Source organism: Desmodus rotundus, chromosome 4, assembly GCF_022682495.2.
Source record: "Desmodus rotundus isolate HL8 chromosome 4, HLdesRot8A.1, whole genome shotgun sequence".
Classification (NCBI taxonomy): Eukaryota; Metazoa; Chordata; class Mammalia; order Chiroptera; family Phyllostomidae; genus Desmodus; species Desmodus rotundus.
Window position 1 is genome coordinate 163,034,703 of NC_071390.1, and position 26,570 is coordinate 163,061,272.

Sequence of the window (26,570 nt, forward strand, 5' to 3'; positions counted from 1 at the left end):
GAACTTTGTGTTCAAATTTTTACTCAATCTGAAATTATTTAACGAAAGTAAAATCCACCTTTACACATGGTTCATCTAGCTGTTTCTATCGTTACTATTGCAGGTATTATGGGAAGGTTGTGATAAATCTTACAAAACCATTTGTAGACCATCATGGGCACTATAAACGTGAGACACTGCGTAACCAGATCATTGCAGTAAGTAAAGCTTCTAGGTAATTAGATGAAACTCTGCCACCCACTGGGAGATGGTAGAATAATCAAACCTACACCTTGGGAGTAACACTGCAACCTCTGTTCGCCTGCTTCATGTCCATCTTTGTTCTAAAGTGTACCAGTGTATTTTTACTTTTAAGATTTTTCCAAAAATATTTCAATCTAAGAGTGCAGTTTCAGGGTGAAGAGAAATGCTTGCCAAATCTGCATAGAGAATTTACAAGAAGACATAGTGATTTCATTTTATGCAGTTTCATTGATTTATGTGTTGATGCTTGATTCTCACCACCAGAAAAACAGAAGCCAAATGAAAGCATTTCTTCATTTCTTCACATCATTTCTTCACCACCTTACAACTCGTAGCAGCCTTTCTTACCGTGCTCACTCTTAATTCCTTCTTTAGAGAAGGAAGGCTGGAGCCACAAACAGTTTACAAGGATGTCTTTGATTTTAAAAAGAATATGTCATTCTGTAAAACGAATTTTGCATTTTTATCCAAGAGAGGAAATAAACGGTAGAGAAACTTCAAGGCAAGTTTCCTCAGAATGTCTATGTCTATGGGCCACACGGGCAGATTTCAGCAGTACTGTCGAGAGATGGCACACAAATTTCTCGTCACTGACTGGGATGCGCAGGGTGGGGCCAAGGGAGGTCTACAGCACTGAGTATGGAAGAGTTTATGGTTGAATTCTTATGTAGTAATTATTGTATTGTTTTCCACATGGGCCACTGTAAACCTACTTTTGTCCCACCCTGTATAGAAAATAATTTTTCTCTTTGAAGTCTCTGAGTTGGGTTGGAGAAGAGTAGTTGCTTCCTTAGATACTGATTTAATAAATAAAGAATATAACCATTATAGTTAGGTGCATAATCTGATATCAAGAACAAATGGAGTAATTAAAAAAGAAAAATTATTAGAAAATGTATAACAAGTAGAGAAAGATCAACTAAAGAAAAATGAGCAAGGTAAAAATTCTATTTTGTGTGTGTGTGTCAGGTTTTTTCTCTACATCTCACATGAGCCTTTAAGTCTCTAACTTTTTGGAATTTGTCATTGTTTTCAATTAAAAACAAACCTTGCTTTTACAGGAATACATTTTGACTTAGAATTAATTTTATCTAAAATGTGAACATTCTCTGAAAAACAATTAACCTTTACAATCATAATAATAATTTCTTCTACATTTAAGATTTAAAAGCCAGGTAGGTAACTGTCTCCGGAATTATTTTGATAAAACTAAAGAATTTAAGTTCCATCCATTATAAGGAAAAGTATTATGACAGTTACACGCTTGCCCCCAAATCAACAGTTCCCACAGCATCATCTTCCTTACTCTATCTTAATTTAGCAGAAATCAAGCCATTTTAAATCAAACTGGTACATGCATCCATCCACTGGTTGTCCAATCAAAACTGAATTACCTGTCAACAGAGAAGTACACTTACAAGTGTGAAACCATTTGACCATGTTATATTTTAATTTGCAGAGACAAAAATGACAAGCAATTTATTTACATAAAACTGTACAAAAGCAAATTAAATTATGTAAAGTATTTCATAAATAGTTGGACGAGTGTTTAATACATTTCGCCATGTTTAGCATAGTTGCGTGCATAGTGACTCATAATAAACGATGATAAATTGTTCTCTGCTTCACTATCAACATCCAAGTAGCAGAACAATAGTCAATGATTAACATTACAAACAGATCGTACCACACTGAATGCAAGTGCTTTAAAATGTAGGAAAAGTCCTCTGAAAGTAAGCCCTAGGTAGCTGGAAAAGTGATGCCTTCCTCCAGATGTTACATATTACTTCTGCCTGGGTCACAACTGACAAGCTTTACAGTATTCGTGTTCACAGGATCTTCACTTTTTTTTTTTTTTTCTCTTTTTCTCCTAAGGACACATTCTGTATTTATCACTGATAACAGTATACGGGCTTAAAACTACTCAGGTCTTTAGATTTCTCATGATTATTTTAGAATGGCTGTTTGATTCTTGGCAGTTTCTCCTGGTCTGTGTGTTCTACTTTACTCTCTTACAAAACAGCTTCCTAGGGTGCCTCTCAGCCAGACGTCTTCAGTACCATCTCAGTTCCTCTTTCCATAAAAATAATGCCTCCCTTGTTTGCTGAAACTCAGGCAGCAGGCCAGTCGCAAACCATACAGAAAGGGTATCTGGAGTTTCAGAATGATTTTAGACTGAAGCTACAGACTTTGTAAAACACATAAATTTATATAGTTACTCATTAATTTATAAATGTGTCCTAATGTATAGTGCATGCAAAGTCCACTGGAGATTCTTGTGTACAGAAAACAAGTATGGTTTGTATATTGTACAACCAAAACAGCAGCTACAAGAAAATTAACAACAAAAAGTAAATAAAGAATGGAAATTCTAAATCAATATTTTATCTTGCAAGATGGGCTGATTTCACCCCTGAAAATATCTTCCTGCGTTACTACTGCAATAAATGCTCTTGAGCCTTCTAGTCAGAATTAAGCAGCCCATATCAGTGTTCTAATTTTGTTGTGTGAATGAACAGTATTTAAGACTGGTCCATTATCTGAGTTTGTCAGAAGGCAATTTTTTAATATATTATTTATTATTTTCAGAAAATAAACATGGATCAATATACAGGATCAAAAAAGTTGGGAATAGCCCATTTCCCCTCGTTGTCCAAACCCAACAACCGTTTTTTTTACCATAACATCAGGTATAAAAGGCACAGTTGCTTATTTTGCATTCACTCATTTATTTATTTTTTTGTTTCTTTTAAAATTTTTTTAAAAGCACTCTATATATGGAGTGGCACCATATTTAACCTATTCAAAATAAAAGTCATACAAACACAAAATATATTTCTGTGTCATGCCAGCTCATTATATAATAAACATGTTATGATAGCTAATTCTACTAGAATTACTGCGAATACTTACAGTACACGGAATTTTATTCTTTCACACCCATTTTAGTTCTAAAAAGAGGCTCACATGTTAAGTGACAATGACATGGCTATTTTGAATGTGGCGCAAACATCATTGGGGACTGTGGGTCCAATTACTCTGAAGGTCCAGTGTGACCGGTATTAGCTTTCTAGACAACAGAAGGGTTTTAAGATAGAATGAAATGAGCTATACCTAATGGTTTCAAGTGTCTCGTGATAGAAAGAAAAAAATACATTAAAAAGTTTGAACACCTGTGTTATGCAATTGCGTATTTCCTTTGTAACGTGCAAGAAAAAATATGTATACATTTCATAAGTATCTTTAGAAGTATTTTGTCTTAATAGGTACTTACAGATTATACAAGGCAGAACTGCTTTAATGCAGTTTCCTAACAAAGTACTAGAATTGCATCTTTCCATAATGTAAATAATCAAACATAAATATGTTCAATTATTGACATTTTAGTCCAATGGTTTTGTTTCAATTACATATCTTCTTTCATCCTAACTATTATACATAAGCTAACATCAAAATGAAAACTCCATTTAACAAAGATCATAAAGAAATGGCCCCAAAAGAGTAACCCACCAAACAGAGAAGTGGTTTTCAAAGATAAGCATTTTGATCACCTATAGTGAATTAACAGCTTAGATTCCAGGCTGCTTCACTGGATACTCTAAAAAATTCTGCAAAGCTACATTGTTTCTACAGTTCGTTCGAGAGCCATCAAGGCTATGCTTAACCAGCTTCCACACATTCAATGATGGGAACTTTTGCTCTTTTCTCCCCTGGTCTTCTATATCTGTCACTGGATTGTCACTTTTGTCTGAATGTCCCAACTCTATTTCCAATTGCATTAAATCATCTTCTCTAGAACAAGTGACTTAAAGTCTGCATGTTCTGTTTCTTTTTATTAAGAAAACTGCATATTTTTCAACTTTGAGATGTAGATATTATGAGACATGTTACTACCCAGAACTCATTTCTTTCATGTGCAGTATAGATTTAAGACACATATTATATAATATTCCAATCAAATTAGTGACCAAGTCAATTAGGGTGTTGCCTGTTTCAATGATGTCAGTCTCGAAGTAGTGTGACTTTGCACAAGGTTCAAAATTAATGCACTTGTGTTACATGGAAGTGTGCACTGAACACATAAAGATGCAATTGGTAATTTGAAATGTGGACAATTAAGATCAGCAAGCATTGCCCAGATTCTGAAATGATAACAGTGAACTTAATTTATCAGATTGCATGTTGATATATCTTTCTTTCTCCTACCGACTCACAAATATGATTTTAAAAATGTTGAATCTTCCCTGATAATACTTTTTGAAACTAACCTGAACATCAACTGCCTATTATAATACCAAAAATATGTCTCATTAATTTTTCATTTTCTAAACTTTCAAAGAATATCCATTTTAAAGAAAATGCATGTTTTCTGGGGATGGAGACAATGTAAAATAAACAAATGTTTGAATGTTTCTGTGCATGAATGGGTTCAGTTGCATTTGTTGCTTAATGGATTTCCAAGTCAAGACCAAATCTACTCCATGATTTCCCTGATCTGCCATGTGATCTTTGGCCTTTTAATGACACAATTGTTCCAGTTAGTTGATAACAGTGATGTTTTTCTGAAAAATACACATACAATGTTTACAAATTATAATCAGTTTAACTGATACATGTGGTCTAGCGTGTGTATAATAAAAATATTCAGTGAGTGTATGGAATGGAAGTTGATGTTCCTGACTTGAAAAGAACAATCTAGCCGACTGTGGGGCTGCAATTTCCAACTGGGTATTATTGTTGAGCTCTCAGTCTGTGATAGAATGTAAAGCTGGGATCTTTCCAAAAATGCTTCTTATTGGGCCCCTGTTCATAAGACTGTATGTACCTTGAGAGGGACTGGATTATTTTTGAAGGATTGCTTTACCCAGTGATTGATCAGATTCTGATAATATATTTGAAATATATACTTACTTGATCTACCTCTTTTGACCAGTCAAATGACATTCGAACTAAATCAAAGTGACTAAAATCATGCTTCTGCTTAGGAATAATGAGTGTATCATGTTCTGCTAATCAGGCTTATTACCATGAAAGAAACTTGCAACCATCTTTTTTTTTCTTTTTCTTTTCTTCTTCTTCTTCTTTTTTTTTTTTTTTTGGAGGGTGGTGGGGAAGGGGGAGAGCGGGTGTTGGGAATCAGTGAGGGGTCAGACATGCAAGTAACAAGGATGGTTTCTACGTTGTACATTACAGCCAGGCTAACAGTATCACTAACGGCCTGATCTGGAGGCAGAAGTGGCAGGCAAAGCTTTGTCTCTTTGGTAGCCCCCTCTTTCTGATTAAACGGTTTTGCTTTGTAAGTTTTTTTGCCCCTTATTCTCCTTCTCATACATGAAAAGAACTTGGTTGTTGCTCCTTTATAGCCTACAGGTAAACTTCTCTTCTAGTGAGAGTGTTGACAGGAGATGGCTTGTATTCCCCTGTTTTTGTAAGGGGAATATCCTCAGGGTTGGCTTCCTCATTTTTGCTGAAACTTGCTGCACTGAAGGTCTCATAGGATGAGGTCAACTTTTTGTTCAGGAGGTTCCTGTTGCGGTCACCCATGACGGCAGCCTCACCATTGGCCAGCTTTTCCTGGCTTCCTCGTTCATCAACAGGCATGAAAGTGGAGAGTTTGGGCTGGCTCTTCTTCCTCTCTGGGGAAGTGCGGACTGGCATCCAGCAGGAGTCTGAGTGGCCATATTCATCACACTCACGGGTGCACTTCCCAGTCAGGGCTACATCTGGAAGAGGTCTTGAATCTGAAAGTCAAGAACAAGAAGCCATTAAAGCTGGATGGTCCTCAACAGGCTTTCCTGACCTGTATGTCTATATGATATATATATATATATATATATACTACATATATATCTCATATATATATATATATAAAATATATATATTGTTTTTTACCATATTAGTTCCCTTCTTTAAACACCCTTCAGTTCATTGTCCCATAGAATAGTTTTAATTTCACGTCCCTTAAAGATAAGGTTTTGCAAAAACATCAGATATTATAGAAAGAGAGGAATGAACACACTGATTGATGGATGTAAGTGTGTAGAGGAGAGGTATATATACATCTGTTACAGGCTAGGAATGTGCATATTTCCTCAAGCAGAAATAAAGTACACACAGTTATTTGTATAAGTATAAATTTTTCCACATGCATAAGAAAAGTTATTAAATCCAAATACGTAATATTCTATATTTATAAATTATCCCAGAAATCATGTACTTTTGCCAATTGGATTCCTTCTTGCTTATACATTATTCATAGAATGCAAATATGCAAAACCTTATATTTAAAATATATTCTAAAACATCAGGGTGACTCAGAAGTAGAACCTAAATGACAGCAGCACATTATGTGGTAAAAAGTAAAAAAGGCAAATACAAGTAGGTTATGGGTGTGAGTATACCCACAATATCACTTCCACCCCACCCTAGCCCACAGCCCCCACCCCCCCACCATGTCAAATGACCTAATATATATGTGCTGTAGGGTAACCTCAAGTGTTCACAGAGAAATACAGTTGTGAAGGTGTTTGCTGAGTGAAATGTTATGTGAAATGCAATATATTGGGAACATACAGTGAAGCTCTGGGAGGTTTGATGAAATGGCACGTACTCCTAATCAATGGTGTTGCCTAGTGGAATGGAAAATGGCTTCTATTTCTATAAAGCTAAGTCATATCTTGAGAGTTCTTAGGAATTAAGATTAAAGATGGCAGGTAAGAATTACTTGTATGAGTAATTAAAATCATTATGTGTGTCTGTCTTTAGAGAATAGTTATGAATTGTCTTACTGTTACAAATATCTCATTTAACAGACTTTGGTTTTTTTTGAAAGAGAAAGAGAGAGAAAAACCTGTTCTACCTGAGCGGATTCTGTGAAAACACCTCTTGACTTTTATTTAACATATTTTATAGTTTATTTCATTGCCAAACAGAAGACCATAATATGACTGACTGTGCTTCAATTTGTATGATATGGTATCATTTTATTGCAAAGCTTGGGATTGAAAAGACTGTCAATTGTTGACCTCTGTAAATATATTCACAACAAATAGAATTAGTAAAATTTACATATGCATAATCCTAGTAGCCTCAGTTTAAAATAGAAGAGAGGGTTCCATAAATTATTTCAAATGTACTTATATATTCTGCTTTTGTCTCCACCTCTCATTCCTGCAGTTTAATATGGTACTCCTATTTGGGCAATAATTTGTATAAGAATTGTACAAGTTTCACTTGACCAAATCTCCTACGTAAGGCAGTCCAATGTTGCATGTTATTTTTTTCCTTCAGAAATATTGACATTTGTCAGCCCATAGATTTCCGAACCACTGTGGCCTGAGATTTTTATATTGTATGCTGAGAGTTCAACAAGAAAACACTGATGTTCTTCAAAACAAATCTAGAATTACTTCTCTGTCTCTCAAAGGTAAGGTGCAAAGATAATTATTTATTATGGTTACACATGCTGCTATTTGCCTTCTAAGTGGGCAGATCCTATTATTTTTATCATCAAAAGAAAAAGCACTTTCCTATTCATTTCTTTATGATAAATTCCCTCTGTCTCTCAAAAACATATTTTATATTCATTTAAAAATCAAGCTATTGACAAATTTTATGAATGGTTCTTGTGATCTAGTTAGTCTAAATGAGCAAACTGGGAGCTCTTTGGGAATACTTCCCATCTTGGGTTACTTTGTTTATCTGAAGCTAACCTAAATGCTTTCTTTGAACAGGGAAAAGAAAACCTTATAAAATTGTAAAGTTAAGACCAGGTCTATTTTTCCGCTAAGCATTCCTTATTTTTCACTGCTTTAAAAAGTTAAAACTATTCTTTTTCTCTTCTGATAGTGCTTAGCAAAGAATTTAGCTACCAAAATAGGAAAAAATAAAATTCTCTGTGAATGTGGTTCTCATCCTTTGCAGAAATGACCCAGCATTGTCTCCAATCATGCCTCTAAGTCTCACACAATGTGTCACTTTTGCTTTGTTGGGGATTAATTTGTGCTGCAGTTTGAAATTCACAGTACCTTGTTTTCCTTTGTTAGAGATGCATTTAGAGACAGCTCATCCAGCTATGTTAATATGCTAACAACACTTCTTACCTGTTGTTTAATTTGTGTACCTGAACTCCCTGTAGCTCATAAGAAATTATATTCATTTAGGCTGACTCAATTTCCAATCAACTGGAAGCGTGGTACTCTTCAGTTCCTTCCTTCAACATTTACTTGGTAGTCTGGGTGACTTCGGCTAACACTGATTTCCTCTTACTGCTTTTAATGAGAGGCAGCCTGTCTTCCCTGCCCTCAGTCTCCTGTGTGGGCTGCAACATCTCTATCCAACAAGCATGACTTTTAATAAGGATCTCCTGTCATTTCCAAAGTCAAACACTTGATTGGGGACCACACTGGAAGTTGACAAACCTAATTGGCTGAGACATGTTGCAGTGTTTGTCATCAAATTTAGAAAATAATCAAGAAGGGCTATAAGAGATTCATCATGAGCAATCAAATCTCCCAATCTTGATGACTCAAATGAATCCTCAAAAGAAATACCAATGATTAACAAATGCAATTTGTATTATGATGCAATTTATTAAAGGGAAGGCCTGAGTGGAATAGTATCTTTCTGTGTTTCTTATTTTAATTATGTAAGTATATAGCACAAATCTCTAAAAATATAAAGGTTATACAGGGCCTCAGAGAACCATCAAATACATTCTTTATTTCTTTCATAAAAGATATACTCAAAAAATATTTTATTTTTGGTGGGATTATAGAGGCAGACCTTCTACAACTAGTAATCCTTAGCCTTACAGGTTTTCACTGAATGATGTGTTTTTCATATCTAAGAACATTATTTCATGCTTTTATTAACTATTATTCCCTTTAATTTTTACAAAACTAAAGATAGAAAAAGTTAATTACAACTCTTGTTACCTGGTATGGAGTAAATAATTTTAAAAAGATGTTCTCTATTGAAATGTAATGGTATTCTCTGTTAGCTTTTTCCACAGCAAACTCAGCTCCTTGGAGCCCACCCCAACTCAGTCATATCCTCAAGAAGACTAGAAGTAGACATGGCATTCACTAGATCCTGCCGCTGCTTTTAGCTTTGTTTCTGGAGTTCTCCACATTCACCTAGTTATGCTCTTTACTATAATCATTACATCATTTGGGAGAGTTAAAGTCCTTTCTTAGGCATAAAGTTAACTTCCTCTTAAAGGCACACAGTTTTAAGCCATCATAATAGTAACCACTCTTAGAACAACTTATATAAGGACTTTCCCACACTTCATCCTTGTTACTTATCTGCACAACCTAAAAGCAAGGAGATCAAAGCAGGGAGGGATGCAGTCCTTGGGCAAGTTGAGACCAAAGAATAAATGTTTGACTTCTGCTTTAGTGTGTCCCATGAGACCATACTGTTCCTTCTTAAAATATAATATCTGCATTATTTAGAGGTCAATTGCTGCTACTCATAGCCATGTGAAAAAGGTCCAGGCTCCGAAGAAAAAGGAAAACATATCTGTGAACAGCAAGGGAAATATGTGCCACAAAGCCACAAATTTTACTAACTAATGAAAAAAATGACACAACCTCTCTAGAACTATCCATTTCCTAGAGTAAAGGAAAGTACAACTCATGTAAGCATCAAGTTCTTTCTCTAAAAAGAAGTCGATTTGTTCTTAAAAAGCATGTTAGGTGAGTGGCTAGTAGGAAGATGCTGCTACAATGACCTACCTCTACAAGAAGAGACAGACAAAATGTTGAAGAATCATTAGAAATAACAAGGAGAGCCCAGATTCATGGAGGCATTTAATGTCTCCAGAAGCTGTTCTACAACATTCAGAAACCATTAGAGGCATCATTATTAAAGAGGAAAGCATTGGAATTATTAAGACTCTTGAAGCCAGCTCTGCACTGATTCAGATTTTTGTACACTGAGTTATGCATTTTGCTGGAATCCCATACACACACTCCGCTTCAGGCCCTTGGTCTGGGGCTGGAGATACAAAGATATTTCTATTTCCCAAGAGAAGGCATTAACATGTAACACTGGGTTTTAAAATATTTCCAAAGATTGTTTTTTAAAGTTCAGACACTTAAAGCTATATTAATCTTTTTTAAAACAGATTTTATTTATTTATTTTTAGAGAGGAGAACGTGGGGAGAAAGAGAGGGAGAGAAACATCAGTGTGTGGTTGTCTCTCATGCGTCCCCTACTGGGCCACAACCCAGGCATGTGCCCTAGATTGGGAATGGAACTGGTGACCCTTTGGTTTTCAGACTGGCACTCAATCCACGGAGCCACTCTAGCCAGGGAGCATCTTTTGATTACTTGTTTAATATGCAAATTACTTAATTCCGTGACCATATGAGATGGATGGGTCTTTAGTCAGTGTGGAGACATCCCAGGTATTCACAACACTCCCTACAATCTGTTCTACATTACACGACAAAATTCTGCAAATAAAAAAAAATGTGATATTCTCTTCTTTGGGGGAAGAAAAAGAAAACACATATAGTCATCCTTTTTACATTTTAAATTATTTATTCTTTTTATACTTCCCAACTTCTTGTTACATGACTTCTTTTTCTAGAGGCACCCTAAATTCTGGTGAAATTTGGCAAACTATTAAACAGTTTTATGAAAGGATGAAAGAAAATAATTGACAATGATTTCCAACAATAATTAAACATTGCCTTTACTTTCTTTAGCCCATGTGAAAATATCTCTTTTACTCAAATGACTAAACTGTTTTATTTTTAAAAAGCTGTCAATATTTTTACTTAAATAATAGAACTGAAAACAAATAAGTATTGGTTAGCCAAAACTTTTTATTTGGAAAATTATTAGAAAATGATTATTGTAGCCAATAAATCTTAGGTGCAAAGGGATAAACCCAAAAGGTGCACACCAGTTTGGACCTGGCTCTTTTATAGAAATAACCTAAAGTTCCTTCCTTTTGCCTGTCTGGGGAATTTGGAAAGACTAGAAAGACCAACACTTTACAGTGGGGTGGGAATCTCAGACTCAAACAGTTTGTGAGCCCCTAAGTATCTGAACACTTTCCAGATGAAGAGGAAGCTGACAGCTATGGAAGTGTCACTCAGGGATGAAGGGATTAAGGTTTCTAAGTAGTGTTCTCCTTTATGGGAAAATCATTCGCTCTAACCAAATGAAAAGAGGATGTGAGGACCGCCTTTCCACCCAACCCTTACTTAGTCTCATCTTTACTTCCCTTGAGCATTTCCTGCAGGGGACAGTGAACTCATAAAAAGAACAGGATGTCTGGGCCCATGATGTATAACCTGTGTAACTTTGGATATAATTTCTCCGAGCTCTAGATCCTCATATGTGAATTATAGTACCTACTCCCCCATTTATTTGTGGGGATTAAAAAGCAAGGAAAATTAAGGGGGCAGGGAAGAGTCCACCACAAGAAATACCAGAAATGGAAAATGTATATTACTCAGCCATAAAATAGAAGGAAATCTTACCCTTTGCAGCAGCTCGAATGGACCTGGAGAACACTATGCTAAGTGAGTGTGGTGATTGCTGGGGGGACAGACAGCGGGGGCTGTAGGAGGAGGGTATGGAGGGACAACTGGTGGTGGATGGAGGCTTGACTTGGGGGGGGTGAACATACAATGCAGTGTACAGATGATAAGTCGCAGAATTGTGCACCTGAAACCTGTATAATTTTGTTAACTGGTGTCAATAAGTTCAATAAAAAGGATACAAGCAAGAAGAAGTTAGTGTGTGTGAAGCCCATAGCATGGTGTCTATCCAGTATAGTGTAGGTGTTCAGTAAATAGTAGGTCACAGCCGCTGCAAAGACTTAAGGAGGCAGAGAGTCCCCCCTCCTCTCTGTAGTCTTACATGGTGAAATGGTGTTGAAGGGAATAGTCTGGGGGAGCCAGGCTCCCTGGATTCAAATCTTAACCTGGTCAACTTGTAAGTACATAACTGTAAACAAGTTGCCTAATTTATACCAACTTCACTGTCTGTATAATGGGCATACAAATAAATGTACATTTTAGGCTCACTGTAAGGATTAAATGAGTATTAATATAGGTAAAGCCTTGTAATAACTGTTGGCACAGTAAACCCTCAATAAATATTAGCTACTTCAGGTGCACAACTCCTTATCTATAATTCAATAATCAAACAAATCTTGGAAAACCAGAAGTTTTTTTTTTTTTTTTACAAAATCTTACAACAAAATTGACCTTCAATACAAAGCTATTTTTCATCTTTTTAAGTTTACATAGTGTATTTATGTTTTACTGTGGAAATATTGTTTAATTAGAGGCCCTCTTCTAGATATTAAAAAATAATACATGAAATGTGGATGATACTAACCTTTTCTAAAATACAAAGGATTCTGAATTTTGAGATATTTCTGGCCCCAAGGGTTTTGAATAACTTATTTTCTAATTAATAGCAATCATCAGTCTAAAAAGCATGTATTTTGAGTAACTTTTCCAGTAGTGCTAGTGGGTTTATGCTGATAGAGTCTGCAATATACCAGAGCTACCATCCGTTTAGAAAAACACACTGCCATAACCTAGTTACTCTATGTCAGGTACCTCCTAACACTTGATACTTCATACGACTTTGCCAAAAAAGATTGATTCAGTATGTGTTACTATGGTTGCTAAAAACTAAAGGGCAAATGTCCTATTATTTGCATTTACCTTTACAACTGAAACAGATCAACCTCACAATTAATCATTTTCACTTGAAAAAAAATGTAGTTTGCCAGCTTGCTATCTTGCTTTGCCTGATACAAGAAGGAGTTCCATTGTAATGACATTTGATATTGAAAAATTAGCAGGGAACTAACCTAAGGCTAAGAGGTTGAAAATCCAAAAAGACAAAAAAAAAAAAAAAAAGCAAGACAAATATCTAAAATGCCATGCATTCCTTGTACATCAAAAGTAATGAAGCAAAAAAGCCCTCAGCACATGAGCTATGCAGATTTCATATGCATGTGCTTTTTTAAATATGAGGTCAGACATTCCTCTGATCTCCTTATACACACCCCTTTGCAACTGGACCATGGCCCCCATCATCACGATGTGGATTCTATTCCTGTGTGCCTTGAAGCTGGGCTGGCTTTGACAACCACATTGTAGCAGAAGTAACACTGTGCTATTTCTAGACTAGGTCTCCAGAGGCCTAGTATCTTCTGCTTTTGCCCTTGGAACCTTGTGACCTCCACAATAGCATGATCTAGCCTCTTTGAAGATCAAACACTATTTGAGAAGGAGACTCAGCTGTCCCGGCAAAGCCTACCCTGCAGCCAACAGTCCAGGTGAACAGAGCCGCATGAATAAGCAAAACTAGTCGAAGAACTGTGCAGCCAATCTACAGAATTATGAGAAGTAATACATCTTTGTGGTTTGAAGCCCCCAAGTTATGTTCAATTGTTTGTGTTTATTATTTTTTTTGGAGGGGAGCCTTATTGCTGCAGCAATATGTCATTGAGCTAATGATCATGAGTGGATTATATTATCTGCAATAAATAAACTGCTCCAAACAACAGCCTGAGTTCTTTTATGGCTCTTTATCATGGGTAAGAAATTGACCCATATTACTGAAAGTACAACTCTCCAAAATAGCAATTTTGGAGATTAAACACATTCATCTAAGAAGTTCACGCAGAGGACTACCGTGGTAAGCTCTGGAAATTCTGGTAGTGAATTGCAGGATTTCCCTCTGGTAAACGTAGGAGTGCTGTAGTTCAGGCTGATATGCCAAGACAATATTATAACGTTTAAACATGTTTGGAAGCATCAGCAACTTTTCTCCATACCTTAGGCTAAACTCAGTTAAATAGCAATTGAATGTATCTCAAGAAGCCTTCCTTGCCCCGGGGCTTAGACCACTGTCATTCTGAATGTGGCATTATCACAGGTACAGGTGCCATGGCTCCGGCAGTCTTGCTGAATCAACTCAAACATGAATCTGCCAGTCGGCAAATGAAAACTGCACCACGGCAGAAAAATGGATGGGGACTCATTGCTTTTGCGCAATCCATTTGTGCACATCAGAGAGTGCCTGCACTTGGGTTTCTCTCTCCACGTACGCAAAATTAGAGGGGGGTTTATGAAGGGAGCAGGATGGAAGGAGAGGAAGGAAGTTCTGGAAATGAGAAGTCACTCCAATATTGATCAAAAGAGCTTATAAAATCCAGAAAGAGACTGGGGACATTTACTTCACAAGTTAGCAATTGATTATTCCACTGAAAATAGACCCACTTGTGGGTTTTGGGGCAATTCATATTTATTTTCCACTGTGAAAATCATAGCTTTCATGATTTTCCTTCTGGTCTCTTGGGTTTTCTTATAGTATAAATTATTTGTTTTGAATTTCACAGACTTTAATAATGTGATAAAAACTAGAAGTTTTGCCTTCCTCCATATGCAGATAAGTATGCCAGATCTGCACAAAACTTCAGTGGAATTCAAGGTTACTGAGTTAAGGTGGAAGTTTACTTCTAATCACCTGGTGAATGGGAGAAGGGTCAATTTTTAGACCTTATTTTCCGCTTTGAGTTTGTATAAATAGCAAATTAATGCGCAGAGATGGATTTAACTTATTGCTGATCACCAATTTAAAAACATGTTTTCTTTCCTGAAAACTACACCCAGTATTTTTTCTTCAAACCAGTGTCTTGAATTGCTAAGCAATTCACTTACCATAAGAAGAGAGATGAATTAATGAATGCTGTAATTATGAAAGTTTATACAAAATAGCAATGATCCACTGATCCAGTTGAGGCTTTTTAAGTTAATCAAATGATGTTAGCCACTTTCTATCGGTTTTACTGTAAAGGGTAATGTGGTTACTACTTTAGCTGCAAGTATCAATTTAAAGTTGCTTGCCAGCAATGGTCTCAAATCTTTAAAGTTTCCATTTTTGTCCATACCGTTGTAGAATGTATATCCCACAAAATTGTTAACATTTCCTTTAAGAATGAATTTTTATTCTAAAAATAGTACATAAAGTCTCTAGTAATTGCAAAAATATTATCTTTGGACTGTAGTCTTCAAGGCAGTGCCTATTTTAACTTTGCTTCCCCACCTAACACATAATTCTAAACAAATGAAGATGCTAAAAAAAAGAAAACTGAAAAAAAAAATAAAGGAATAGATACGTTCTCAAGTTTTCTTTCCTTCCATAAAACAGAAAATATTTTAAGTGAGAAATTAAGCACTAACTCCTCTAATAAGTAGCCAATATTGTATACCTAAATACTTAGCACAGATATGCTAAATATTACAACAAATTAATTCCGTATTTGGGTTTGTGTTAGGAAAGAAGAGAAACACAGTAGTGGCCGTAATGTGATATAAGGTTTTCTAGATATTTTTCTATGTATTATTTTATGTGACAGTTTAAAATGAACTATGTTAAAGCTCAAATAATTTATGGAGTAGAAATGGAATTACTTTTTGCAGGGGGTAAAATCATTGCAATTAAAATTTACTGAAGAAATATATTAAGTTTTTAAATGTGGCAAAAATCACGGTACCCATTCATTTTCTCCTTTAATGTAGGGATCCTGAGAAGCTATACAATTATTCTAATGATTTGGTCATTTTTAAAACACTTTCTCAAAGTTTTTGCATGCGGTTACCTATTGAAATATTTTACCAGTCATCCAGAAAAGTGTACCTGGTTGGAAAGACTCCTATTGTAACAAGCTGTGTTTTCTCGGAAGTCCATGACTTAACTGTGATTTGGGAAAGAGACAGAGTTCTACCTTTTGTTCCTTACTGAGGAAGATTCCGTGAAAACATCGAGTTCGGATGTACTATTGAGAGATGAGGCTCTGAAAGCTTTCGGTAGGAGCTGAAAAACCATTTCTGGGCGGAGTTTTAGTACAGTCGGTATGCTACTCCTTACTATGGCCGCTAAGTTGATCTGTGAAACTAACATTGGCAATCACAATTAGGACCAAAGGAGTGTTAAAGAGCTCGGAAAAGCCGAGCAGTTTTAAAAAATGAAAAATAAATAAAAATTTTAAAAAAGGAAAAGGAAGAAAATGACCTTTGATGACTAAAAAACAGAACTCAATGAGTGACTAACACGAGGGAAATCAATGAAGTGGATCAGGTCGCTCCATTGATTTTTGCTGCTCATTGAAATGTTTTCCTTTATTTACCTCGGATTCCTTGGAAAGTGGCCAAGTCTCACCGTTGAACCTCCTGTGGAGCCTGTGAGGGTGGAGAAGAGAGTTCTGGAGGTCCTCTCATGCCTGCATCAGACCTTGTCATGCTACATGGGTGACGCTGTAAGAATGAATGGTCCTCACGCTGCTCCCCCTCAGGTTGCTCCCACAACCTTTCTGGTGGGCAGAATAATGGCCCCTGTAAAGATGTCTACCCCCTAATCCCCAGAACACGTGAACATGTTAGATTGCATGGTACAAGGCGAATTAAGGTTTCGGATGGTAGTAAGGTTGTTAATGAATGAATTTTAAAACAGGGAGATTACAGGCATCCAGGCTCCACACCAGGCAATGTGGGCAGGCTGTCAAAACTGGAAAAGGCCACAATTCTGAGGAAAAAATGCAGCGCCACTGAGACTGATTTTAGCCTGGGGAGACCCATGCCAGATTTCTGAACTACATAACTGTAAGAGAGTAAAGCGTTGTTTTAAGGCACTAGTGTCCGGTAGTTTGTTACAGTTGGAATAGGAACCTACAACACCCCCCCCAATGTTCTGGTCAGCAGAGTGACAGCACGGACTCGACGCGTTGTCCTTTCCTACCCCTATTGCATCCACTAAAGGAAAGGGAGTGGAAACCTTGGATTCTCAAAGTTTCCCTTTAATCGTGTGTACCTAAATCCTGAGCATCCACGCAAGACTGTCCAGTGTTCACTTTTGAAAAGATTACTACTCCCTAGACCCTAGTGTGTAATTGTCCAAGTTATTTGTACATGGTCAATAAACAAAGTTCAATTTCTTTTTTGTCCAGCAAAGTACGAACAATTCAGTTTTCTGAGTGACAACATCTTCCTTAGTCCCTCGGTGATAGCTATCTCTGGGATTATCATCAAAAAAACTATTTTAGGCCATTCTAAATTTGGGTCGTGTGATTCTCAAGAAGAGAAAAGAAAGAAAATACTGGCATAATAGCTAGGAAGAAGAGACAGGTTCCAGGACGCAGACTCACTAAGGCTTTTGTCAGATTTATGATGTTTTTATGACTTCCTGATATTTGATAAGTGTCACTTTTGTTAGTTTAGACTGTTTTCCTCCCAGTTTTTAGCAGGATAGTGTCCTTAACAAGCAGTTGGAGGATTATTTTAAGAACAGTGAGTAACAAAACAAAAACCTCTTTTACAAATTTCAGTACAGATTTCAAACTCTGTGTTTTTGCATAGAAGGCCTTTCAGGACCCAGGTCCTGCCTACTTCTTAACCCTCATCGCCTTCCATGCGTACATGTGCCATTGGCCTCTTCAGCACACCCACGGTGGCTGCCATTTCTAGAAAGCCTCTTACTCCCAGGTCTTCCTGAGAGTGATACGTTGCTTCCTCTGGTATTCCTTGCCTTATAATCACTCTCCCACAAAACCCTCACGATGGATTTGCAGGATGTCTTATTTGAGATTTGTCCTAACAAAGCTGTGCCAGTCTGATCTTTGCATCTCTAGACTTCATCCTCTGTCCATCCCTATCATAGCATTTAATATATTGCCTTAAAATCTGCTACCTATTCAGGTGACTTTTCTGTAAAAGGTAACTCCCTGTGGACAGGATTTGAAAATCACTTAACTGTGTACTCCAAATCCTAGCACCACCAGTCATGTAATCAATAAGCATCCTTTCAACGCATGAATGAAAAACATGGTACGGAGACAGATTTCATATCATCCTTGACTACTATGCATGACTTCATGATGGCCGCAGATAGAAGAATTGTATTAACATCTGCTAATTGTAAATGCAGTGTAATTAACCAAGCGGAGAAAGTGAAGGGCTTGGGGGTTTCATTTTTGTTATTGTGGTTGGGAATGTGAAGATCTGAATGAACTTCTCCACCATGCACTCGTCTTACCCACTTTCAGGTCTATCCCATAATCTCTCTAGCTGAGATGTACTTTCTAACACAACCATGTAGTTTATTGAAAATCATAGGTATATTTTATAGAGAAAAATGCATTTCTCATATTCAGCTTGGGGCAAGGATGGGGTCAATGTATGCTAAGAGTCAAATGGAAACATACTTAGTGGTTCCAAGGCTACACATACAATAATTTGTTATGTTTCTTTGCTTATAGATGGTAGATTTTAGAAAGTGATGTTAGTGTTGTCAGAACCCAATGGTTGCCAGCTACACAAAAATTTCAATAATACACTTGGGGAATAAAATTTATTTTTTTCTCATAGAGTGCTTGTACAATAGATGAAAAATTTCAAGACTTGGTAGAATAGATGAAAAGCAGAAGGTTTTCCTCTCATTCTTGTATGAAAAATGAGTGTGTCATAACAAAAACTATCGCAGGCAATGTGCCAAGCTATTTCAGTTCAACAAATTTTATTTTGCCTTTTCGTAGCAATCTGATGGATACATTTTAAGTGTAGTGGGATAATGGACATTTTATTTTCATTTCTATTTTCTTATTTTTTAAAGATTTTATTTATTTTTAGAGAGAGGGGAAGGAAAGGAGAAAGAGAGGGAGAGAAACATCAATGTGTGGTTGCCTCTCATGCACCCCCCACTGGGGGCCTAGCCTTCAATCCAGGCATGTGCCCTAACTGGGAATTGAACTGGTGACCCTTTGGTTTTCAGGCCCACACTCAATCCACTGAGCTATACCAGCTAGGTTGCATCATGGACATTTTAGATCAGCGATTTCCAAACTAAGAATCATGATCTGCTAGTTGGTGGTTGAATACATTTAGGGAATCAATCAGTTCACACCATGTTCACATTATTTTGTGAAGATTTTGTTAAGTTTTTTAAATATGTCTATATATTTACATTTGTGTACTTGGTTCTTATAGAACATGAATTTTTCAACTCTGGATCACACTGAAAAAGATTAAAAGCCTATATTTTGAATCATATCACATGGAAATCTAAATATTCTTGGCTGTTTCTGAGTAAGCTAATATTATATGATATTTAATACAAAATATAATGATAACATGCACACAATATCATGTCAATTTTGAATTAGTACTTTTAGCTGTCATTTCAAATGAATTTCAGAGACTAAATTTTATCCTTATTAAAAAGGAATTAAGATGCCTCAAAGAATAAGAGTTAGTCACATCCTCAATAACCACTTCAGGAAGTCTATTGTAAATATAATTTCTTACCTTGAGGCATTCTGAATTTACAGTTAATTCCCTAGATTCCAATTTCCTAGAATTATATGTAATTGTGATGAACCTTCTCATAATCCACTTAAATCCTCCAATAGACTTTGATTTATTTTAATCAGCAAAATGGCAACCTACCCTTTATAAAAACAGGGACTTAATGTGACTTCTAGACATTAAGATTCAGGACACATTCAAGCGGTCTAATTGTGCTGCTGGTCTAATGCCTAAGTATTAATCGGTCACCATGTCAAATTACATACATTTAGTTTTTGTTTTTTTTCCCAAAAACATGTCTGCTCTTAATAAACTCATAGTGTAAAAAATTCAGGAGTGCAATTAGCATGTCATCTCTTCTGCAGATGACTTACGAAAAGCATGAATCAGAGCTTAAAAATCAGCATAACTTCCTAGATAATTGTGGCAAAATCATGAGACTGCAACAAGGCAAAGAAAAGGACTACAGTGAGACGAGCAGACAGTGACGGTCAGCTATTTAGCTCCACCATCTGCCACACGCGCTCTTTATTTAAGGCTTTTTCCCCCATTGTTTTCTGTTTTGATCTTGCCAACAGTGGGCATCACACAGGAAAACAGGTTTCATGGTGTAAACAGATGTTCCCATGTGCTCAAAGAGTTAGCTTCACTGACAATTCTGAAGCTCTTGGGCCAAGAAGACTCCCCGGAAAGAATTAATTTTAGTGAGCTTTTGTGTCCTGGCCAGGGTTTTGTACAATTCAAATGACTCAATTCTATAAGAAACAAACAAGATGAAATGACAAGTCATGTAACAAGGGAAATCATCACTAAAGCATACATTTTGGGAATTTCCTTTAAATGACATACTTAAAATGTATGTGTACTGTATTAACCATTGGAATGTACTCTGTGAGTGTTAAGTGAATCCTGTGATGGGAACCTTGCTTATCAGTTTCCTCTGGTTGGCAAATGTGCTGAGGACTAGTGGTACTGGGAATTGCTTCAGGACGTGGGAACTCAGTGGAAATTACACTATGGAAAGAAAATAAAGAGATAAACTTTACTGCACAAAGCCAGCATAAAGCTTCAGGAAAGATAGGTTGCACTTTGTGGTAACATAGCTGCAAAATACATGCATTCGTTCATTCAAGAAATATTGATACACTTGGCACAGTTCTGAAACTTTGCATATATTAACTCATTCAATTTCCATAGCAACTCTTGGGACAGGCTATATATTACCCCCATTTTACAGATGAGGAAACTAAGTGGGACAAGTTAAGTGAGTTACCTAAGTGTTTGCATCTAGTAAGTGGTAGAATGAGATTGCGAACCCAAGAATTCTGACCTCAGAGTTGTGATCGTAACCCCTATACCATACTACTTCTCAGTCAGTAACACATCAGTGCACTGTACCCTCACAAGTCCATAAACAAATCATCTTGGCCTAAGGTGAGTTAAGGCAGAAAAGCATTTATCTCTTCATAGAAGAAAAAGTTGGAAAAAGCAGTGTCCCTGCGTGTCAGAAATAGTAGGAACCTCAACAGGCTATGCTTGAAATAAAGGGAACATTTTTAGCTTGAACAGACAGAAAAATAAAAACTCAAACTCAAGAAGTGTGTGTGTGTGTGTGTGTGTGTGTGTGTGTGTGTGTTTAGGTTCCAGGCCCAGCATAACACTGGGATATCAAAATCCTTTGGGTTTTTTTTCTCACAGCTGTCCCTCAGCTGGTTCTGGAAAGGGATGAAGAATTTTGTATTCAAGTCAAAATAAGGAGACTAAATTACTGTGTTGGTAAAAAGCCTCAAATTTCTACTATTATTAAAGCCATATTCAGCAAAGAAACAAGTTTCATCTTCACATATAGGTTTATTTTAATGCTACGTGGCAGAAAGGCACCTCATCTTTGAGGTTTTGGATGGTGTTCGTTCCAGAGACAGAGCAGCCACGTATGGAGCCCGAAGTGTGCCGGGCTGAGTGTCTGAGCTGGGGAGCCGCCAGCCTCTCTGTGAACTGAGTGTGAGAAGTGGGGAAAGAATGCTTTAAAATAGAAAAAAGAAGGATGGGCAGTTATTTCTGGCAAACAAAGCATCAAAGAGTTTATGGAAGTTGTATTAATCACAACTGGGTTGGTTAACTTGGAAAAAAATGACTGTACTGATTTCTTAAGAGAAAGTGAACACAGAATGATACCTGGGCTGTACTTATCCACCTGATTCCCTATATTAAACTGATAGTCGATTAATATCCACTTTTTTGGTCTATTTGAGAATCTATAGTGGACATCCATGAAACTGAGATTTAATTTGTTGGACTAAGGAAAAGCTGTCTATATTACAAGTACATGAGTAAAAAGTATGGTGCCTTCAAGTACAAGTATTTATAAGACTTGTATTTTACATAATTGTATCTTGGAGCACAAAAGCCAAGGAACCACACACGATGTAAATCTTTACTTTCACTTTGCTGATACCTGTACTTGCACTTCTCTTCACTGGAAAGAAGCAGTGAATCAGGGTCATTGTGAACACACTGGCATCTGAGCAGAGGAAGTCTGATCTGAGTCCACACCCTGTCACTTACCCGCATGTAACCTGCGGCAAGGTACGGAACTACCTCATTGGGCAGTTGTGAGGATTCAATGAGAGAAGGGATATGACGTGCTTGGCAAAATGATCTCATACAGACGTACATATAATTTTCTCATCTTATCACCATTGTTCTAACTACTATTCTATGTAACTTTTCCACACATATTTGAATAGTAGAATGTTGATTCTAAATTATTGAAAGTTACATATTTTTGTTCAATGTCTTCTTTTATGAGAATAAATTAAAGAGTCAAACATAAAATTTTAGAATATTTACCAGTTCACTACAGGAAAACAATACCTTTCATTTATGAAAGATTATAGATTAGTGTATTTCTATTATAAATTATATTGCCAAATTCATACATATCTTTTACATAAATCCCCAGATTATTAGATAAAATCCATCTTTTAATGTTAAATTTATTTTATAATTATTTAAATTAATAAATATTCAAAGGGCATCTTACAATACACTTAGAAGAAGAAATGCAAAGTATTTAATTTCAAAGATTAGGGGTATGTAAGTTAATCTTCTCTCCACATTGTATTTTATAATTACTAGCTGTTCAAAGTTGACTGAAACTTAATCTATTGTGACTTGCAGGTATGTAATAATAAAGGCTATAAATAATAATTAGTACTCTGTCATCTACTTAAGCAGGTATAATATCTTATTTCCCCCAAAGAAACAATTTTACATAATTACTATTTTGTACATTTTTAAATCATTTTTTTACTGCTTTAAATACTAATATGTCTTTTTTCCATAAGGGGACTTGAAAAGATGGTTAAATTGAGAAATTTAAATAGAACATGTGCCTTCAACACAGTATAATCTCTAAAATTTTACTTGGGTGGACTTTCCAAGTAGATCAACATTTTAAAAAAGAATCTTTAAACAGATCAGAAAGTAGAAAAGGTGCCGAATACCTCTTAATGTGCATTAAATTACCTTCAAAAAGAGGTGGAAAAGTTAACAAACAACTTCCTGCTCTGCATCTTAACTAGTCTAAATAATGCAGGGCTGAAGTGCAAAAGCAAGAGAATTGAAAAGGGAAAACAAGCATCTTGAGACAACTTGTCTTTTAAAGTAACTGTCAAGAACTTGCCTCTCAGAATAAAAGCTATCAATGACTTAAGGGATTCATTTATCCTTCAGGCTGTATTAAGAAGTGTCATTTAACTATTAGAAATTTTTGTCCAGTCAAAATAAGGACTCATTATATGCTCACGACATGCCTATATGGCTTCCACAGAAGACACGGGACTTGGCAGGATTAAACACGTTTAGAGTTGCAGTCGTGTTGAAGATTCGGAATAAGACGATCTGAAAAGTATGACTAGTTATACATTATTCATGAATACGGGAACCCAGTCAAATGCAGGATGCTGTTTCCGGTGTGTCCAGAGAGTGTGGGCTAAGTATTCTAAAACAGTCAGCATCAGACTGGCTTTGAGTTAAACAAATTTTGGATAAATAGTGATTCAAGTGTAAAATACTCATGTTGAATATGTAACCCCAGGGCTACCATCCAAGAGGTAGGAGCATTATGAATTTTTTCCTGCTGGGAAAAATACAATTAAATCTGCTATCTTGTAGAAAATGAAAGAGATCCACATTTTTTCCTTCTTCTTACAAAATGGAACTACTTACAATGATTCTCCAAGACACTATCATTGCTCCGGATTAGGTTATTTTAAATTAAGTTGGAGTAACCTAAAATAAATAAATGTTTAGGTGAGACATGTCTTCCCCCCTTCCCCTGACCATTGTTAAAATAAAATGTTCAATGTTGCTCCTATTTGGAATTATGGAGTGTTTTTCTATGTATATGAAATCTTAACAACAACAACTACTAATTCTAAACTAGTAATCATATTTTCCTGATTATATTTCAAAAGATCCAAGAACATAAAAAGTGCACAGAAATGAAATATCTCAAGTGGCTCAGCATTATATTGCTGTTTTCTATAAACCAGCAATATCAGCATAAAATACATAAGTTATTCTTAAATTAATAATTCTTGAATTTTTCAACAATCATTTACAGTTGATAGCCCTTCTAATTTGTTCCTTTTCAGTCAAGGAAGCAAATCATAGGCACTGATATTTTCCTCCCACTCTTCCTTACCAGTGCAGTTCCATTACGTTAAAAAAAAAAAAAAAGCCTGATAATTTTTACGCATCGCCTCCTCTCCTCAAAATTTGTCTTAAATAAACATTTTATTCAACCTGAACGGAGTTTGGTTGAAAATGTCTGCTTTCCTCTTTCAGCATCTAGACACAAACATGAGGACACAGTGTTTGAAGGACATGGCATCCCAAAGCCATCTCTTCATCGTAATGTGGGCCTGGGAATCGTGATCATGGGCTGATGGCACTAAGCATACCAACCTTCATGAAGGGATGGGTTCACTGTAAACATTGACTCTCAACAGTTATGGATTTGTGACAGATTAGTCCAGGTTAGAGCCAGCCCTTAGCAGCTGTGTGAGAGCTGGCACTCCCCTTTTTATGTGTATGTGATAGAAGGCTGTAACTTAAAACTAAAACAGGATATTAGCACATAGGCATGAAAAATAACAGAGAATGAGCAAGCTGAACAAGTCATCCCTATCATTAGGGAATTTATATGAAATGAATCAAAAATTAGAACATCACAGGCAAGCTAACGAAAAACAATGAGTCCAGCAAGAAACAAAGAAAAAAAATTCGGAAAATTTGGGGGAGCCCTCTAGTGAATAAAAAAAAGAAGCCAAGAGCTATAAGGATATTTATAATTTTCTTTTTCTCCTTTAATTTGATTCTTAAGTATTCAGTGAAATTTAGAGTTTTCTGGATGATTTAACTAGTCTTTTTGTCTTTTTACTGTGTTTAAGAACTGCATATAAACACTCCGGTGTTTCTAATTTAAGTTTTAGGCATTTTAAACAGCGCCACTGGTTACAAGGTCCTCATATGGCTCCTCTTTATCTTTAGCTGCAGTTCATTAGCACCATCAGGACCCTAATTATAGCTTTAAGTGCAGGGCCACACACCCCAAACAGGGTTTTAAATTAGATAATACTCAGGTGGCATCCGGTTTCCTGTTTGTGTTCTTCCTTTTAGTTTTTTTTAGGGGCTACTGAAAAGTAAATATTTGTTAAACTAAATACGTTGTAGCTGGTAATATGATGGATTGGCTAGCTTCCCAGGAAGAAAAAAACTTCCAAATGATGTGGCTAGGTAGAAGCATATATTTAGGACAACATTAAAATAATGTTATTTGACGATTCTTTAATGCGCCAAAAGAAGAACAGCTAATGACCTACAATTAGTAGAGGGTTTAAAGTGTTCCCAGTGGCTGATTTCAACTCCCTTTCCAAGTAAACCTCAGCGCTATAATGGCAGATCTCTGGTCACAATTTACATAAGCTTTGCTACTTTCTTGTAATGCTGGACATGGATTTAAGGGAGAATGGTGGGTTTTTATCGGTCTTTGAGTGGGCATCATACTCCCATGTGGAGTTTGCACTCAGTGGGTTACCGAACATACAGGTCCGAGGTATCTCCTACCCAGCGACTGTGGGGATTACACAATTAATTTTAATGTAGGTCCTGTCTTCATGACGCAAGGAATCTAGGGAAGGAAGACAAGTACATAAGTAACTCTAATCCATTTAAAAAACAATGACTGCCATAAGGGAAGTACAAAAATTGTGGGAACTGGTCAAGGAAGAATAAAAATACGTAAACAAAACTTAGCTTTGCCCTACCCAGGTTGCTCAATTGGTTGGAACATCATTCCATTCACCCAAGGGTTGTGGGTTCAGTTCCCAGTAGGGCATATACCTAGATATCAATTGCTCTCTCAAAGCAATAAATATATCCTCTGGTAGGACTGAAAAAAAACCTTAGCTTTGCTCATTGAGTTTGTCATTAGAAAACTCAATGACAACTTTGGTCCACAAGAGTCCCCACCCCCATTCACAACAGACATCATTAACAGCATCCTTACCCACCCTTCCAACAGAAGTTGACCTCCAAGTCCTTCCAAACATCATTACTTGGTATTGGATGAAAGATGAAACCATTTTTCCATTCCTGGTTATGCTGAAAGTGAATTTCTTTTCTTACAAATTTCATCCAATTATCTCCATCTGTCATTCTATTCTATATAGAAACAGCTATAGTGTCATCCTAACTGGAAAATTTATGTTCTTAGCAATATCATAATGATGCTGATATACTAGTAAGAAAAAAAAAACACAGCATATTGGCTTGATAAATAGCCTTCCTAGACAAGTACTAGGCATATTTTAGATACATAATAAATATGTGGAATAAATGAATTGACAAATACTAAAATACTAACTATGTCTCAGCATCAAAATATTTCTTATTGTTCTGTCAAGTGCTTCAAAT

The 26,570-nt window shown here is 36.2% G+C and overlaps 1 protein-coding gene across 4 annotated transcripts in view; it reads right to left on the minus strand.

Moving 5' to 3' along the window:
• Window positions 1-1,670: 1,670 nt before the first annotated feature.
• Window positions 1,671-26,570, minus strand: part of PCDH7 (protocadherin 7) — a 403,653-nt gene continuing 378,753 nt past the window's right edge. For 2 of the 4 annotated variants that reach the window (XM_024573851.4, XM_024573850.4), the window contains exon 3: window positions 1,671-5,984. In XM_024573851.4, the coding sequence (XP_024429619.1) occupies window positions 5,608-5,984 (377 nt within the window). In that variant the 3' untranslated portion in view covers window positions 1,671-5,607. The remainder of the gene's footprint in view (window positions 5,985-26,570) is intronic. The other 2 variants (XM_045182599.2, XM_024573854.3) reach the window with 2 other exon arrangements.